This window comes from Chrysochloris asiatica, unplaced genomic scaffold, assembly GCF_000296735.1.
Source record: "Chrysochloris asiatica unplaced genomic scaffold, ChrAsi1.0 scaffold00045, whole genome shotgun sequence".
Lineage (NCBI taxonomy): Eukaryota > Metazoa > Chordata > Mammalia > Afrosoricida > Chrysochloridae > Chrysochloris > Chrysochloris asiatica.
In genome coordinates, this window is record NW_006408563.1 from 7,744,640 (window position 1) to 7,759,924 (window position 15,285).

The 15,285-nt window shown below is 37.5% G+C and overlaps 1 protein-coding gene across 1 annotated transcript in view; it reads left to right on the forward strand.

Annotated features, from left to right (window-relative positions):
* The window catches only part of ICA1L (islet cell autoantigen 1,69kDa-like), a 65,087-nt gene extending 57,865 nt beyond the window's left edge, over positions 1 to 7,222 (forward strand). The window contains exon 11 of the mRNA XM_006862027.1: positions 7,107 to 7,222. Within this exon, the coding sequence (XP_006862089.1) occupies positions 7,107 to 7,222 (116 nt within the window). The remainder of the gene's footprint in view (positions 1 to 7,106) is intronic.
* The last annotated feature ends 8,063 nt before the right edge of the window (positions 7,223 to 15,285 follow it).

Below are 15,285 nucleotides of genomic sequence, written 5' to 3' on the forward strand. Positions count from 1 at the left end.
AGATCAAAAACCACAGCTTTTGGTATGGGTTGCACCTCAATGTAAACAAAACAAAAATCCTCACCACTGGACCAATATATAACATTTTAATAAGTGGAGAAAAGATCAAAATTGTCAAAAACTTCACTGTGCTTGGATACACCATCAACACTCATGGAAGCAGCAGTCAAGAAATCAGAAGGTGTATTGTATTAGGCAAATCTGCTGCACAAGACCTCTTGAAAGTGTTCTCGAGCAAAGATATTAGTTTGAGGACTAAAGTGTGCCGACCCAAACCCTCGTATGCATGTGAAAGTTGGACAGTGAGTAAGGAAGACTGTAGAATTTGAGTTATGGTGTTGGAGAAGAATAGTAATGGTACTGCTGGCCATCCAGGTCTCCACCTGGGTTCACAGGGGTCTATTGAATGTGGTTGGACTGAGGTCCCAACTTCATTGCTGTTTTTTCCCCTTCTTCCCCTTATTGGTTACCAATGTGGTCACCAGCCAGACCACATGCCTGCTCGTGTATTTCCCTTGAGTCTCAGTTTTGGAAGGGAGTTTGCTCTGTGGGGATCCTGTGTGCTTTCGTGCACATAAAAAAAGGGGAATGGGGTAAATACTGTTAACCGATGGTGCATGGAGGGGACTATAAGTAATCATTACAATGAAATGATTGTTGATAGTTTACTTCTGGAAAATTATAATAACTGTTAAGTCTATTTTTTCATGAACTTTTGGAAGCCCCCTAGTATTTGTCCTTTTGTGTCTGACTACTCAGCATGAAGTTTTCAAGGTTCATTCATGTCGTAGCATACCTGAACTTCATTTGTCCCTATAGCTAAGTAAATATTCATTATGTGTGTGTACATTTTGTTTATCCATTCATTTGTTGATGGACATTTAAGCTGCTCTTCATTCTGGTTTTGGTGAATAGTTGTTGTTAGGTGCCATTGAGTTGGTACCGACTCATAGTGACCTTATGCACACTGCCTGATCCTGGGCCAATCTCACTGCTGTTGCCACGCTTGAGCCCATTGATGGTGCCACTTGGCCAGTTCATCTTGTTGGGGGTCTTCCTTTTTCTCTGACCCTCCATCTTACCAAACATGATATCCTTCTCCAGCGATTGGTCCCTCCTGACAATTTGTCCGAAGTATGAGAGACGATATTTGGCCATCATGGCCTGCAAGGAGCATTGGCTGCATTTCTTCCAAAATGGATCTATCTATTGGTTCTTTTGGCAGCCCATGGCACTTTCAATATTCTCCTCCAACACCATAACTCAAAAGCATCAGTTCTTCTACAATCTTCCTTATTCACTGTCCAGCTTTTGCATGCATATGAGGTTATTGAAAATACCATGGCTTGGGTCAGGCGCACGTTAATCCTCAAAGTTGACATCTTTGCTTTTAAACACTTTCAAAAGGTCTTATCAGCAGATTTGCCTAATGCAAAACGTCATTTGGTTTCTTGACTGCTGCTTCCATGAGTGTTGATAGTTGATCCAAGAGGAATGAAGTCCTTGACTTCAATCTTTTCTCCGTTGGTAAGAATGTTTATTGGTCCAGTGGTGAGATGTAATCCATACAGAAGGCTGTGCTCTTTGATCTTCATTAGTAAATGTTTTTAATAGTGAATATTAAATTTTAGTGAATAGTGCTATAGTGAATATTGGTGTCCATGTCTGTCTGAGTCAATGCTTTCAAGTCTCTGGGAATAGAATTGCTGGGTCATAGGGTAATTCTTTGAGGAACAGCCTCTTTTCCACAGCAGCTTTACCAATGTATATTCCTGACAGCAGTGCACACATGATCTAATTTCTCCACATCCTCATACATATTTATTTGTCTGCTTTAAAAATCATAGCCATTTATTGGTTTTGCTTTTCATCTTCTTAATAGCTAATGATAAACTTTTCATGTATTTATATTCCGTTTGTATATGCTTTCCGATAAAATCTCTTTCAATTTCTTTTGTCTATTTTTTTAAATTGCATTATCTTTTTTTTGTCAAGTTGTAGTTCTTTATGTATTCTGAGCATTAAACCCAAATCTGACATATGGGTCCCTTCAATTATTTCCTTAGGCTATCTCTTCACATCGTTCTAAAGTCTTTTGATGAACAAGTTTTTCATTTTGTTACATCCAATTTATCAAGTTTGTCTTTTGTTGACTGTGCTTTTTATGTTGTATCTAAGAATTCATTTTTAAAACTAGATCCAAAAGCAATACCCATTTTCTTCCAAGAGTTTTATGGTTTTAGTTCTTACAGTTAGGCCCTTGATCTATTTTAAATAAATATTTGAATATGGTACAAGGTATGAATCCAACCTCATTCTTTTACATGTGGATAATCCAGTTGTCCATCTCTATTTATTGGAGACTATTTTTTCCCCATTGTGTGGACTTGACACACTTGTCAAAGATCATCTGACTATAGATGTGTTTGTTTGTACTCTCAATTTTATTCCATTGGTCTGTGTGTCTGTCATTTTACCAATACCAGACTGTTTTGATTACTATACTTTATAGTATTTAAAAAATGTTTTATTGTGAATTATGTAATAGTTTACATGGGAGAACATTAGCTTTACATTCATCCTATCATATATTATTTCATTGCTATGGTTACAATACCCTCCATGCATCATCAACAAACCAAAGGACGTGTACCCTGCAAGCCTGCCCCTCAGTTGTCAGCACTTTATAGTATGTTTTGAAAACAGTGTCAGTATTGCTGCTTTTTTGCTCTTTTTCAAGATTGCTTTGACTGTTTAGGGCTCCTTTGCAATTCTGTATGAATTTGAGAACTGACTTTTCTATTTCTGTAAAGTATGCTGTTAGAGATTTGTTAGGGATTATGTTGAATTGATAGGTAACTTTGGGCAGTATTGACATCTTAGTAAGTCTTCCAGTGTATGAACACAGACGCTTGACTTTCCCTTTATTTAGGTCTTCTTTAATTTCAGCAGTGTTTTATATTTTTCATTATATACATCTTTCACATTCTTGGTTAAATTTATTCCTAGGTATTTTATTGAGATGTTATTGTCAATGGAATTGCTTTCTTAATTTCCTTTTCAGATCGCTTGTTAGGTTGAAACAAAACTGCTTTTGGTGTGTTGATCTTATTCCCGGCAACTTTGCTAAATTGTCTTAATTCTGGAATTTTTCTTGTAGAATCTTTGGGATTTTCTGTAGGATATTATCTGTGAATAGGATAGTTTGACTTCTTCTCTGTTTTGGATACCTTTTGATTCTTTTTCTTGCCTTTCTGCACTGGCTGGACTTCCAGTGCAATATTGAATAACAGTGCTGACATGCTTGTGTTTTTCCTGATCTTAAGGGGTAAGCTCTTAATCTTTGACTAGTCAGTATGATGTTTACTGTAGGTTTTTCATAAATGTCCTCTTATTATACTGAAACATGTTCTTTTGGCAGCTAATGGCACTTGAACATGTTTTTTACATTTATAGTTATAGGGATATTATTCTGTAGTTTTTTTTGTGTGTGTGTGTCTTTAGTAACAGGGTAATGCTAGCCTCATCAATGAGTTAAACAGTGTTTCCTCCTCTTATATATTTTAGAAAAGTTTGAGCAGAATTGTCAATTCTACTTTAAATGTTTTAGTAAGATTTCCCAGTGACACCATCTGGCCTAGGACTTTTTATTGGGAGTGTTTTGATTCAATCTCTTCACTTGTTATAAAAATCTGTGGAGATTCTAGTCACTTTAGGTAGAATATGTTTCTAGGAATCAATTCATCTAAACTATCTAATTTGCTGGGATACAATCATTCGTACTGTTATCATCCTTTTTATTTGTTATGTTGGTTGTAATGTCCCCAGTTTCATTTCTGATTTGCATCATGTTTCTCTGTTAACCTAAAGGTTTGTTGATTTTATTGAATTTTTTTCAAAAACCAACTTCTGGTTTTATAGATTCTCTCTCTTGTATTTTCATTTTCTTTCCCCATGGATTTCATTTGTTCTCCCACTCACCTCCAATTGTTGAAGTAATAGTCCATCTTCTCAGCAATGTTCTGTAGTATTGAGGAGACAACTCTCCAAAATGTGTGTGGATATCAAGGACTCTAATCCAGACTACACGTTCTCCTAGTGTTTTGAAGATTTTCTGGTACTTCAAGGAAAAAACAAACTATCTGATACGTCACTGCTTCGGGATTGCTGTTGTTTGATGTCGACTGCAGTGGACTGCTTAATTATTGCCTTTTCCACACGAATTTTTGTAGTGTACAGTTCAATTGTTATCTCTGTAGTCAGTAGCCTGACGAATTCCACAAGAGGGTGCACTGGCTCTTTGAGTTAGCCATAAGGGGCAAGCAGCTGTTGGAAAAGGGCTAAAATCTCTGTAATTCTCTGAACCTACCTTTTTGCGCACCACCAGATTAACCATTTTGTATAAAGTGCAACCACAAATCCCAGGTATGGGGAGGGCACTGCTGCTTGCCCTGGCTCCAGCCAACCACTGTAGGAATATGGGCTGTTGTTTCCAGCTCTGTTGTGGGATTTAAGAATGGGTGAGTCCTTTCCCACTCATAGCGACCCTGTATAGGGTTTCCAAGGAGCGGCTGATGAGCTTGAATTGCTGACCTTGCAGTCCAGCTACAGCAGGACTCCAGTCTGTGCATACATAATTCCCATGGGTACTATCAGCAGCTAATCCCATCATTAGTGTTTCCATGGTTAAGTATCTGATTTGCTTCCAGAGTCCCAAAATAATTCGTTCTAAGTGCTCTTTCCTAAGTAATAGATGATTTTGTGAAGGAATATGTCAGACTGCGAAGTCGTTTGAACTGCAAGGTTGGTGGTTCAAGCTCACCAGCTGCTTCTTGGAAACCCTATACAGGGTCGGTATGGGTTGGGATTGACTCAACGGCACTTAACAACAACAACAATCTGCCACTTGAGTAACTGCACTTCACTTTTAAAGTTCTAGTTTTGCAAGAAACGTTCACACTAGCCCTTTTTTGGCATTTAGAAACGTATTTGCCTCAATCCTGTGCCTTGATTCTTCCCAGATATTCAAGGAAGTTACAAACTGCAGGCATAGAGGATCCCACCTCCTTAGTCCATGAGGCAGTCCCCAGATGGATATGAAAATCTAAGTCTGACCCCCATACCCCTGGGCCAAAGGGGGGACACAATTCAGTTTACTACGGACTGCACTGAGTCTCACAGACCTCGCTGCCACAGAGGGGAGGAGCACATATGACAGATGTATTTTCCTACGATGTAATGTCACCTTGTTTTTGCTTCAGTGTTCTTTTAAAAGGTGTTAACTCTATTTTCTAGAGTTCTGAGTCTGTGGGTTCCATCACATTGTTTATTTTTTGATGGGGTGGGGGATAGGAGCATTTAGCTGCTTACCCAGCCATCTTGCCCTAAACTGAAAACAGTTTTTGTTATTGTTGTTGTTTCGGACTCATAGTGACCCTTTATAGGGTTTCCAAGGAGAGGCTGATGAGTTTGAACCACCAACCTTGAGGTCCAGCGCTTATCTCACAGCATCATACCGAGACTCCACTTTTTAATTGTTGTTAAGCAACATTTAAAAATGTTTTATCCACCCTTGTAATTAAAAAGCAGTCTGAAGGGAGACAGTTGGTGCTCATGAACGTGTCCAATTAAAAAAAAAAAAAAAGTGGAGTGAGGGGAGTAAAAAAAAAGTGACATGAGGTAAATAATGCTAACTGATGGTACACAGCGGAGCTGTCATTGTGACCACCCGAAGTGTGTAATTACTAGGACTGATGATCTAGTCTATAAACCTTCACTCAATTCACAATTAAAAGTCAAAACACAAAACTAAACAAAAGAGTACATGTGGAAAAGAAAGAAAAAATCATAAACCATGACAGCTCCTGGGTGTGAGTTAATGTGGTAGGATTAAGGAGAATTTTTAACCCCCTTAAGTCTAATGTTTTTTACAATACTGCTTTTCTAATGTAGATTTTAAAAACTGAATTTGCATGGGATCCTTTGTAGGAACAGAAGCTACTTTTCATTTAAAACTTTACCTGAAAGTCTTTTTTAATTTAGATATTTTATTTGAAGCAATGTATCAAAATATAATCATTTCAACATACTGTCAATATAAAAAAATTATAGCACATCTTAAACCAGATTAGTCACATAACAAATTGTCAGGAACCAGATGTGGCTAGTGGCGGCCACCATACCGAGTAGCAGTATTTCAGGTATGATGATATTGGGTCTGACGTTTTTTTGTAAAGACTGTCTCATAAGTGGTGGTAATGTCTTCTTCTATCAGCAGGAGGTATATAATGTCTTGTTTTGACTTTTTGATGTGAATTTATTTATAAGCTGTTGCTAATCAGTAGTGTTGAGCTGTGGGTTGATGCTGGACTGCAAAGTCTTTTGTTTTTAAGTTTTTATTGTGAATTGAGTGATACTTTACATGGGAGAACATCGGTTTTACACTCATCGTTTCATTGCAATGATTACAGTATCTTCCATGCATCAGCAGTATTTGCTTTTATTCCTCCCAAGCCCCCTTTTTTTTTTGGGGGGGGGGATGTACACAAAATGTCAGGAAACAATCATTAAACAACCAAATGGTACATTCTGCAAGCCTGCCTCCTAGCCACCAGCACACAGCCTTTCTCTACCTGAAAGTCTTTTATAAATTTTCTTCATTTTTCTGAGAATACTGTGTTTTTCTGCCTTCCCTTCACCTTTGTTGATTCAAGACACTTCACAGAGGACCCTGTCATGACTTAAAAACACGAGGAACCTTAGAAAAGCCCTATATATCTGCATTGTTGTTGCTGAGTGCTATCGAATGACTCATAGCGACCTGTATGGAGTGTTCAAGGAGTGGCTGATGGGCTTGAACTGCCAACCTTTTGGTTAACATCCAGTGCTTATCCTATAGCACCACACCAAGACTCTTAACATAATCTGCTCATTAGCATTAAAAAACAATTATCCTTAACGGGTATAACTGATAGTTCATTTTTGTCATTTTGTCTTAAATTTTTTTATTCCCAAGTAGTATCTATTTAAAAATTACTAGTCAAAAATGTGATTTCATAAAGCTGCAACTCTTTTAATATGTGTGTGTGCTTTTCTTTTTTTTATAGCTCCTAACAATAGTAAACAAGACATGTCAGCCTGGTTCAATCTGTTTGCAGACTTGGATCCACTTTCAAACCCAGATGCTATTGGACACTCAGATGATGAACTTCTGAATGCTTGACTGAAATTATATCACTTTACTGGTGTTGAGACATCAGTTTCGCAACATACTGCCTTGTGGAAAGGAGTTTATATTGTACCCATACACAAAGCATGGTGTTTGCAAATACCTGTGAGCCAACAGTAGACAGATGGTAAAGACCACATTTGAGTATGTTAAGTACACTCTTAATATCTTTGGTTTGTGACTCTTGATAATAGGCGGAAAAAGAAATGATTGAGTACAAAGAAAATAGCTAGCAATAAGAAGTTGGGTTTATTTCTCTTGAAACCATTTGTTTCAGTTAACTTGCTGGCTCTGAGAATTCTCTATAAATATTAAAGGACAGTATGGGATGGGGTTGAGATTTGGGGTTGAGTTTTAAATAAAACAGTGGTTTGGAGAATTATCTGTTGTGGAAAATAGTACTAGAACCAGACTCTGTCTTTAGTTAGAAAAGTAAAATAAAACTTGTGCACTCAATTTGCTTAAATGAAATCAGAGCGAAACTCGGTGCTTGTTTTCTCTTCATGTGAAGGCTAAAATTTAGTGTGTACGTAGCTTTTTTCAGTCACACAAAATCACGGAACCCTCTCATTCTATTACTGAATTTGTCATGGGGATGTTGTCTAGTTTACTAAGTCTATCCTCGGTAGGGATGAAAAAAATCTGTTTCTCATAAGCCACAAAAAGCTCCTATAATACTCAAGACATGGTATAGAGTCTTTTACACTGATAGTATGCATTATTTATATTCTTTCAGAGGAAATGAGGGGAGGACACTCTTAACAACTAGCAATTGTCGTTGTAAGTACCGTGGAGTTGGTTCCGAATCATAGTGACCCTGTACAGGGTTTCCGAGGCTGTAAACCTTTATAGGAGCAGAATGCCTCATCTTTCTCCTGCGGAACCGCTGGTTTCGAACTGCTGACCTTGAGATTGTCAGCCCGACTCGTAACCACTATGCTACTAAAGCTCCTAACAACTAGCAGCAGTATTCCTTAAAGTCCCAGAAAACTTCTACCTGAATGTAGACAATTTAAACACTTACTATTTTTCTTGATGTGATTTAACCTGGAATACTTTCTGGCAGAAATATAGATTAATCTATTAAGATCAATAGGAGTGTCTTACTTTTCTACTTTTCCCTTTGTGTGCACAGGTGATATGATCTGCAGCTCCATGTGGTTATTAAAGCAAAAAACCTTCATTTGAGGGTTTAGAATCCATGTATTGGGGAAAAACAATTTAATGAAAGTTTGTGAAGCCAACAAAAACTAGCTGCTGTTTACACTAAGCTCTGACTAAATTAACTCTTCTGTTTTCCTTGCCCTATAGTTTTGAGGCTGTTTTCCAAGTGTCTTATTTTTGTCCTACAATCTACTAAACAGGCATATTTAAAAGAGCATTCTGATATCTGAATCATTGTATATAAAAAATAATTTGTAATAGGTAAAATGCAGTCCATTTCCCATTGACAGCAGTCCAGACTTACTAGGCTCTAACTGCCCACAAGCTTTCCAGAAAACCATGACTGGCAGCAAGTGCTGGACAGGCTGAAAAGGCATTGTCTGAGGGCAGAAACATGGACTCTGGTAAAAGTTATTAAGAGCCTTTCCTTCCTCAACATCTTTTGACATGCTTCTTTCTCTTTTTTTACTCAGTCTCTAAATGAGCTGTTATTTACCACTTCAGAAAGATTTGTTTAAACTCTTTTCACTTACCCAGCATGCAGTACTGTCCTTGTCCTGCTAGGATTCAGTCACAGGAGTATGAATGTGAATCGCAGTGTAAACTCCAAACCCAGAGTCTGCTGCTTTCAGCGTCCATTGAGTACCTCAAAAGCAATGCTACCTTTGTGCTGCGTTTTCCTTGCTTTGGTAGCCTTACCAATGCATTTGTTCAAAGGTATCTATTCCTCACATGCCTGTAGTGCAATCCACTTGGATAAATGCAGATACCTCAAAGAATAGGAAAAGCAGTAGTGTCTCCAAGCCAGATCGAAATTCCAGACTAGGAGAGCGTAGGGGTAGCACCCTCCATTTCCTAAGATCAAAGGATCTCAAAAAATAGAAACGGACAGAGGATTTTTATTATTGCAGTCTTAATTTCTGTACCACTTCCTCTTTTAATAGAAATAATCTAGTTGCCCATTTCACCCAGAAGAAATATTGTCTCTGCAAGTCCTGCTACAATTTCAACAGGCCTCCTACAAGTCAGTTTTTGAAAAGCAAATTGTAGATGTTGTTATTAGAATGTTTATTACATTTCCACAAGATGAGCTGATCTTTAGACTCAGTCACTTATTTAGGGGTCAGAAATAGAAACTTTGTTATTACACTTAGATTGCTAACCAGGAAACCAATCATACATTCAGTAAATCTTCTGTTTTTTTCTTGTACCAGGTAAGAATGCATTTAACCTTAGAAAAAATCCCAGAACTCCAATTTGTCTATTGTTTCTACCACCACTTTACAGGGAAGGCAAGAATACCAGAGCATAGATGAAGATCAGATCAGTGTAACTTTGTGTGTGTGTGTGTGTGTGTATATATATATAATATAAAATGTTTCATTGTGAATTATGTGATAGTTTACACGGGAGAACATTAGCTTTACATTCATCCTATCGTTTCATTGCCATGGCTACAATCCCTGCTCCATGCCTCATCAACCATCCAAAGGATATACCCTGCAAGCCTGCTCCTGGTCATCAGCACACAGGTAACTTTGTATTTTTTAGATCTGTCATTACTTGTAGAACATAGCTCTGATATGATTAGAAACAAACTGTACTTACAATACATTTCCATATTTGCACACTGAAAAAGTGTTTGGATTTCAACTTCAGATATTTCTTTCACATACCTTTCTTTAGAATCTCTTGAAATGTAAAGGTCTTATAGTGTTAAACAAAGGAAGTTTGTGTGTTTGTTGTTTTTTAACCTCTTTTAATAAAGATGATAAGATTACATAAAAATTTATTTCATAAAGTGGTCAATACAAATTCATTTATTGTTTGTTTCTCCTAATCAGAATCTTAGATTTTACCCAAGTATCATAGCAGAAAAGTTTACTGAACTGACGCACGTACCTCAGAAAGTAAACCTGGACAGCTAATATCCTTATGAGACTGATTCTTTCTCACTTACTATAGATAGAAGTCCTGGTGTGCTGCTGTAAGAGAAGCACTGGACCACAAGGTTGGACTGAACTGAAAGATCTGTGGTTCAAACTTCCCAGCTGCCCACAGGGTGTCACTATGAGTCGGAATTGACTTGACAGCATTTAACAACAGGTAAATAAGATCCAAGAAATAACTGTATGTTCTTTGTGTAAATGCTCTCAGTAATGCAACTAGCAAATATCAAAATTTTGAGCCTTTAGAACAATAATCAATGAAACATAAACCATAGTTTTTACCGTGTACAATGAAGCAGCTCCAGAATTTCAGGATGTAGAGATAAAATTAAGAAAGAAACACAAACTTTAAAATGTTAACTAATTCAGCAGTACTGAAAGGAAGACATGTAAAACATACAACAGTAAAGTTTTTATAATAAAGAAAACCTGAATAACAAGACAGGGAGAAAGTGGTTTATCAAGATGGGTCACAGCTAGAAATTCATCATGAAATATCTTTGTCCATCTTTTATGTACCATAGAGTTCAACACAAACTATCCTTGACATTTAAATGGCTCATCACTCAGTGGTATAAATACACCATTCAACAGTCAGAGTAAATACTAAAGTGAGCTAAACATTTGCCTTTTTAAGGTAAGATTAACAGGTTTATGGGTCAGATGTTTAAATGTCATTTCCCCTTCTCCCATTCCACTCTCATTTAAAAGTGTGGAAAACCAAAAACTAGACAAAGTAGCCCTCCCATCCAGGGATGGACATTATTAACACTGTAGGAGTATGTCCTCTGCAATTCTCTTTTTGGGCATGCACACGAATTAAACTGGGATACAGGTGACTTCATTTCATTGTCTCTCCTCTCTCAGCTTACCAAGTTATTAAGATTAAAATACGACCTTTTTAAACCTTTTTCTCAGAACTTCAAGTATAAAAAAATAAGTACCAAAAATGTGATTGAATTCAGCTCCTAAGCGTATAGGGTATCCAAGGTTGTAGTCGTTACAGAAGCAGACTGCCACATATGTCTCCCATGGAGTAGCTGGTAGGTTCAAACTGCTGATCTTAAGGTTACAGCCAAGCACTTAGTAAGTGCACACACCACCAGGCTCCTTTTCATCATCTGTAAGACCGTGAAAACAGCAGTGCCTGCCTTCATAGGGTTATTGTGAAGAACGCAGTGAAGAACAACAGGTAAAGTGCCTGGCATTGGCTAAGTTAGTATTGAGTAACTTTTTACTCTGACTACATTATACATCAACTCCTCACTCACCGACTATTTAGTTGTCTGACATTTTCCTAGTTATGAAAGATTAGAAATCTGTTGATTATTTAGCACATTAATGGTGTATGCAGTGAGTCCATTTGGCTGGGCCATGGTCCTTAGGGTTTTGGCAGTTATGCAATGATGTAGTCAGCTCTCATGTAGTCATCTGATGTGGCCGTCCTCCATTTTTACCTAATGCCAATTTTTGCATTAATGACCTATCTTTGGAACCTAACTATGTCAACAAGTGAGAAGTTGATGTATTTTACAAGCTAAAAGTCAATTTTAAGGGACCATACTCTCATATAAAGAATGTTTTTCTTTATATACAAAAAATACAAAAAAAAAAGTGAGTGCTGATAGTTTTAGAAGCTATTTTCATATTCCACAGCCCATTTAACTAACAGCACTATCAGCATTTTCATCTGGTAAAGAAGAAAACAGGTTCAAAAGTGACTTTGCAAGATCCCATGACTATTAAGCAATAGAGTCAGAATCTGTACCTAAATTGTGACCTTCTCTGTTTCTCCTCTGAATCATCCCAGTGATCTCAAAAATAACTTCCTAAAACATGCAATTGAGACAAATAGTAAACTCTGGTTTCCTAACCATCAGAGCTTCCATGATGGCGATGGTGGTGGTGTGCCATGGAGTCAGTTCTGACTCATAGCGACCCTGCACAGGGTCTCTGCGGCTGTAAATCTTTACAGGAGCAGAAAGCCTCATCTTTCTCCTGCAGATCGGCTGATAGTTTTAAACTGCTGACCTTGAGGTTAGCAGCCACAATATTAAGTGCTGTCGAGTCAGTTCCAACTCATAGCAACCCTGTGTAGGGTTTCTGAGGAACTGGTGAATTTGAACTGCTGACCTTCAAGTTCAAACTGACCTTGCAGTCTAGCGCATTGACCCACAAAGCCACACCAGGAGTCCATCAGCCATGATAATCTTGGATAAAACAATGATTTTAAACAGTATCACCAGAGAGTAATATGGTGCCTTAAACCAGGGGTACAGAATGTCCAGCCCACGGGCTATGTAAGACCCATGAAATCAATTGGTCTGGCCCTGCCAAGGCAACCACAGTTCCAGCCATAACATTGTTGTCGTTATGTGCTGTCAAGTTGGTTCCGATCCATAATGACCCTGTATAGGATTTCTGAGGAGCAGCTAGTGAGCTCGAATTGCCTACTCTGTGTTCAAAGTAACCTTGAAGTCCAGCGCATTAACCCACAATGCACATGAGTTAAATGTTTGACCAAATATATTTGCTAATTTTTAAGTTGATAATTCTGTCTGGCCTATGAATGATGTTATAAATTTTGGCAGGAAAAAGGTTCCTTAAACAATCAATTACATGAGACCAAATTGTTAACGCTGACTCTAAGAAAAGATGCAAAAGTGAAAAGAGGGGCAGGGAACTAGACTAATGGAAACAGAACAAACAGAAAGGAGATAATGAGAATGAGAATGCAGACACATTGTGAAAATTGTAATCAATGTGACAATTTATATAAAAATAGATAAATGGGAACCTATTTGCTGTGTATACTTTCACCAAAAACATTTTTTTTTAAATGCAAAAACCAATGATTCAGCAGAACTAATCTAGTGTATAAAAATGAAATAGTTATAAAATATAGAGATAAATTCTATTTGAGGAATATGCATATTTTGCTGAAAAGACAAGTATTTTTTCAGTTAGCAATCTGGAGAAATGTATTAAAGGGGTAGTAGAAACAATGTCTTAAAACCTCCAGTCTTAACCTCTGCATTAAGATCCCAGATCAACCCAAAGACACATAGATAGGGGGCTCTATCTAAAGCAAATGTTTCTCAGATAATTTTGATTGTAACCCATAATAAGAAATACATTTACATGACAACATAATATGTACATATGTATTTTACAAGGGACATCAAAAAGTTTGTGGAAAAATGGAATTTTCCACTAAATTCTCCTTCTATATCTAAGAAAAATTTGACACATACATAATAGTTTCAGGTGTACAGGTATTCTAATGTTTCCTAGTGTTTCATTTGATAAAAGAGGCTGGTTGGAACCATTTCAGTAATTTCAAGATCCAAACTTGTGGGTAGTTTTAAAACCATTAAGCCAAAGAGATAAGAAGGCTATTTGTGTTACTGTACCATGTTCCAGGCCAGACCAGCCCTTGGAGAAGGACATCCTCCTTGCTAAAACTGGAGGATCAGCAAAAAAGAGGAGGACCCCTCAACAAGATGGACTGATATAATGGCAGCAGCAATTCTGAGGATGGCACAGGCCGGGGCAGTGTTTTGTTCCGTTGTGCATAGGGTTGTTATGAGTTGGAGTCGACAATGGCACTCAACACTAACAATCACCATATTCCAGTAGAGGTTAAAAACATGCTTTGTTAAGTGTTGCTGAGTCAGTTCAACTCATAGTGACCCTGTATAGTTTCTGAGGAGTGGCTGGTAGGTTTGAACTGCCAGTCTTGTGATTAGCAGTCCAGTGCTTATACTACCGTGTCAGACCAGTATTCCAAACCTTATGCCAGAAAATAAAACTCCAGGCATTTGGTATGTAAGGGGGCTTCAAAAAGTTCATGGAAAATTTCCTGATCTTTTCATTTCAATTTCCCCCATACTTTTTGAAGCCACTCAGATATTGACAGTGCCTTACCAAAAAGAGGATACCATGATACTTCAGACACAACCACTATACAGCAAGCAAAGGGAAATGGCTAATATAAACTTAAACAAGTTTTTCTTTGTAAATTTAATATTAGTGAACCAAAGCTGAAAACAAACAAACAAAAAACCCCACCCAACTTGATATACAAATGAGAGGTTACACCACACTCACTTCTTTAATGGTGGAGGGTAAAAAAAAAAATTATTATTTCAATTTTAGAGGTTCTTTTTTCATTTGATACTATTTAAATGTGTCACTGCAAGATAAACACTGGACTGCAAGGTTTGTTCGTTTGAACTGCAAAGTGGGTTTCAAACCTATCAGCCATTCCTTGAAAACTCTCTACATTGTCGCTATGAGTTGGAACCAACTCAACGGCACTTAACAACCACAAACAACAACTATACATTTAAATTCATGAAAAATCAAAAGAAATTTTAATGGTAAGGTAAATATACTGGTTATCCCTAAATACCGGTTCATTCTTCTCCTAGAAATAATTTTAAATCATTTTAGCTAAGTAATTTGGTGACCATTTTTTCTTTAGTTTTTTTTTTTCCTCTAAGTTTTTGTGAATTATGTGATAGTTTATACAGACCATTTTTTCTTTACTTTTTTTTTTTCTCTAAGTTTTTGTGAATTATGTGATAGTTTATACATAGGGCAACATTAGCTTTACATTCATCCTATAGTATTTCATTTCATTGCAATGATTACAATCCCCTCTCTGTATCATTAAACAACCAAAGGGTTCACCCCACAAGCCTGCCCCCCAGCCATCAGCACAGCTTTCTCCCTCCGAGTCCAGAGTCCCCAGCTGCTCTCTCTCTCCACGTCATCGTCTCTGCCATCACTGCTTCTCTGACTAGGGTCCCGTACTCCGCTCCACTCCCTTGATGGTCCCAGGGACCTCCGCTCCTGGACTGCAAAATTAACCATTCCCCTCCTTTTGTTACAAAGCATCTACCTTTACATTTCCAACACTCACAGAGTCAGTCCTGGTAG